At 43.0% G+C, this 3,902-nt stretch overlaps 1 protein-coding gene across 1 annotated transcript in view; it reads right to left on the minus strand.

Annotated features, from left to right (window-relative positions):
- The window catches only part of ppp1r37 (protein phosphatase 1, regulatory subunit 37), a 72,984-nt gene that overhangs the window by 4,370 nt on the left and 64,712 nt on the right, over positions 1-3,902 (minus strand). The window contains exons 8-11 of the mRNA XM_010789342.1: positions 3,241-3,353; positions 1,280-1,421; positions 1,026-1,192; positions 18-442 (exon numbers count right to left, since the gene is read on the minus strand). Of these exons, the coding sequence (XP_010787644.1) occupies positions 18-442; positions 1,026-1,192; positions 1,280-1,421; positions 3,241-3,353 (847 nt within the window). The remainder of the gene's footprint in view (positions 1-17; positions 443-1,025; positions 1,193-1,279; positions 1,422-3,240; positions 3,354-3,902) is intronic.

Below are 3,902 nucleotides of genomic sequence, written 5' to 3' on the forward strand. Positions count from 1 at the left end.
CTGAGGCACTGCGGGGGGGCTGGGTGGTCTGGGTTTGAGCAGAAGTCTGGCTAAAGCGAGTGGAGGAGTTTAATGTGGAAGAGGACTTCGTCACCACCTCCTCTCCGTCCTCATCATCAGTGTCCGAGTCCGAGTCCAGGATCATCTGAGGAATGCTCGTCTCGGTGCCCTCTCCTGATTGGCTGACTGTCTTTGCTTCATCTCCTGTTGCTTCAACTTTTCCCTCTCCCTCTTTCCCCTTTGCGTCCCCTTTGCCCTCTGCTGCTGGTTCCTCCTCCTCTTCTTCTCTGGTCCCATCCTCTGTAGCGATTTCAGCCATGGACGCCGACTGCCTCATCATCTGCTCGGTTTCCTCCTTCTCCTTGGCCAGGATGAAGTTCCTCTTGCAGCCGTTCTGGATCTCAGCCAGCAGGGCGCGCTGGGTCTCAATGAAGCTCTTTACCTGAGGGACAACAAATAAAGAAATGGGGTAATAAACAACTAAATCAAAGCAAATCCTGTGTCTTTCTAGCCCTTAGGCTGCTTTAGGTCTTTACTTAAAAACATAATGCTCTTCAAAAAGCCATAGCCGACGGCGCTATGGTTACATATGGGTTGAGGAGACTTCCAATCTCTCTCTCCTCATTTCCTGTCCTCTCCACACAGCTATTTATTAAGATACATATTTGGTGTTGCAACACACACACACACACACACACACACACACACACACACACACACACACACACACACACACACACACACACACACACACACACACACACACACACACACACACACACACACACACACACACACACACACACAGTTATCTTTGTCTGTAATTTATTACTGTATCTTTGGCTACTTTTTTGAGTTGGATGGAGGCGTGTTGCACTTTTGCCCCAGAAAAAAATCCCCTTGGGGAAAATAAAGTATATCGTATCTTTACTTTCCATCTTTTTTTTTTTGTGTTAAAACATTTTTGTTACGTCCCTTTACTTCCTCTCCTCTATCCCCTTCCCTCCGCATTTCCCCATGCTCACAGTTTCTTTCTTGGGCTCCCGGTCCAGGTCCAGGCGCAGCAGAGAGGTGTTGACTTTGAGAGCGAGCGACAGGGCCATCAGTCCGCCCGTCTTTATCTCATTCTCTCGGAGGTCGAGGCGCAGCAGTCTGGGACTCTCAGCGATGAATTCAGCCACAGCCACAGCTCCTAGAGCACAAACAACAGAAGAGAGAGGAGTTAAAAAATAGCCTAACAGCAAAACCTCCACAAAAAGTGACAGACACTAGTCCCCACCTTCGCAGGACAGTTTGGTGGAGGCGAGGCCCAGCCTGAGCACAGAGCGGTTTCCAATCAGTCCGTCTTTCAGCTTGTGGACCCCTTCGTTACCCACAGAGTTATGGCCGAGGTTCAGGGTCTCCAGACTCTGCGTGCATGGCTGAGGGAGGGAGACAAACATCAGAGATATTGATGGTGTTTTTCTAAAAAAAATGTAAAGCTATGGGAGAAGGCATTTAAGTTTTAACAGCTGCTGTTTGTCAGTGTGTTTAATGGTGTTCAAGAAATGTGTGTACTATCATATGAACCATTTTCAAAAGACTTTCAAATATGTAATGTATTTTATAGTTCCGACAACTACAGTATGCATACGTTTAGTATTTAAAAAAACATACATATATGCAGGTTTCTTCAGTCTATTTGATTCCTAACAATATATCGTTTTGACACTTTTGAGAGTCTGTATCAAAGTGCATTTCCTTTCAGACCAGAATGTTCTACCTATTGAGCAGATAATAGAATAATTATCCTGTCTGTGTGTGAGAGCCCACACTGGTGCCTGGAGACCTTAACAAATTCCCTTATCTTTTTCAGTGTATAAGAAATGTCTGTTTCTCTGTTCATTGTCAGTGTAAAGGCCGTCTTATGATACTGTTACTTTTAAACATCCAACGTCACCATCTCACGTAATGTGAAGATAACTCGCACTGTGGTTATGATTCACAGTCATGGGGTGTCCTTGATCAGAATGAATAACGGTTTTAAGTGCATTTCGGTTTATCCTGCAACATCTCACAAGCATCAGCCTTAGACAAATGACTTGGGAAGAAATCTCCAGCATATACACAACCATGATGTGTTACGGGAACATTTTCATGCGTCATAATTCTCCATACATAACATCTAAGAGGTTGAAAGCATTCATTTGGCTGTTTTTGTTTGGTATAATCATTTCAGCTCTAGTGATTTCTCTAAACATGCAGAATTATAGGCATTCAATAATCGCTTAGAAACTTCTGAGTGGTTCTATTAATACGACACAACCGTATTAAAATGGCCGACTTACTGTAGACGCTGTCCTACCAAAACAATGACTGTGATGATAATTGTAATTGGTTATCTATGTCAGACTGCTGTGAATTCAAAACAAGATGATGAAGAGAAATGGAACACGCTCCCAACTGTTCACTGAGTGTCACACGTATTACTGAGGAGGCTACGCAGAAATGTCCAGGAGAAGCAGACATCACAGCCCCTATCTACACAGCAGAGGCATCCCTCACCTCACAGCTGTCACTCACACGTTTACACAGGTTAATCAGGTAATGGTTTCTCTAGTGAAATGCATACATGATGAGTCATTCATCTAAAAATCAAAGACTTGTTAATCTTGTTTGTTTTGAACAAGATCTATCAGACACTAAGGAGGTTTAAAAGAAACATGATCAAATAATGTGTTCAAATCAGATTATCCCTTTGTTTTACATTGACATTAATGTGGAGCAGCTTGACTCTCTGTTGTCAGTGAAACTGTGTGTATGTGTGCAGGGCTTTTATTGTGAAAGGTAAGAGCAGTTAATGGTTACTGTGATGTTCTTTACAATGTGGGACCAACTAACGAGTTAGCCGTCTGGTTCAGACTACAGATCATTGTGTTATTTTATTGCCTTCCTAAGCAAAGACTTAACTCGAGTGCTATCTTCCTTTCCCAGAAGTCAAGAGTGGGCTTAAAGTGTGGCTAATAGGGGACAAATATAAATGCTTATGATGTCATTATTCTACAGCAATTTCAGTGTGCAAACAACATTTATTTTATAATGCAACAGTAAAGAAAAAAACTGCGTTTATTTCCACTTTCTTAGGTTTTAAGAGGTAAAAACACGCATTTGATTCATCTTAAAACATCTGATAAGTGTGTGTGTGAGTGGATGTATTGTCCTACAGTGTGTTTGTGTGTGTGCGTGCGTGTGTGTGTGTACCAGTGCAGCAGCGAGGTAGCCCATGCCATTGTGTGTGAGCTGGTTGTTCCATAGCACCAAAGTGACGAGGCCTTTCCTCTGCTCTTTTAGCCCTTCACACACGTAGGCCAGACCTGCGGTGACAAACAGAGGCAGACACATTTAGTACATCTGTGTTTAAAATATCAACAAAATATCATGACAATTATAAAAAATGTGAAGTGTTCTGGTCCACGAGCAGCAGCTTGAGCACACTTTTGTATTGCTTTGTTAAAGGTGAGGTACGTCATTTTGGAGAAACCAGCTCGAGTGCGCTAGAATTTGAAAATACACAGCCGGAAAAAATCTGCCACTTCCTTAAAGAGCCCCTCCTCCAACACACACGAACGCGCACATGACCAATGAGGGCACGAGATAAGTTTGTGCACAGATTGAAGGCTGACAGGCAGGTAGGCCATCCAGTTATTTTAGCCGGGCTGGCTAAAATGATTGGTCGTGTTTTTTACTAGCGCCAAGGCTTCAACAGATGAAATGTTTCCGACAGATGACGTTTTTTTTATGGATTTTTTGTCCAAAGCACTTCGATATTCATTGGCGTATCGGGATGGTTAGAGCATTACTATGGAATATAAACAAAAAAGTGTATCTCGGCCGGTTTCTCAAACTTACCTACCAACATTAAC

Source organism: Notothenia coriiceps, unplaced genomic scaffold (genome assembly GCF_000735185.1).
Source record: "Notothenia coriiceps isolate Sejong01 unplaced genomic scaffold, NC01 NC01_scaffold00032806, whole genome shotgun sequence".
In the NCBI taxonomy this organism is placed as follows: Eukaryota; Metazoa; Chordata; class Actinopteri; order Perciformes; family Nototheniidae; genus Notothenia; species Notothenia coriiceps.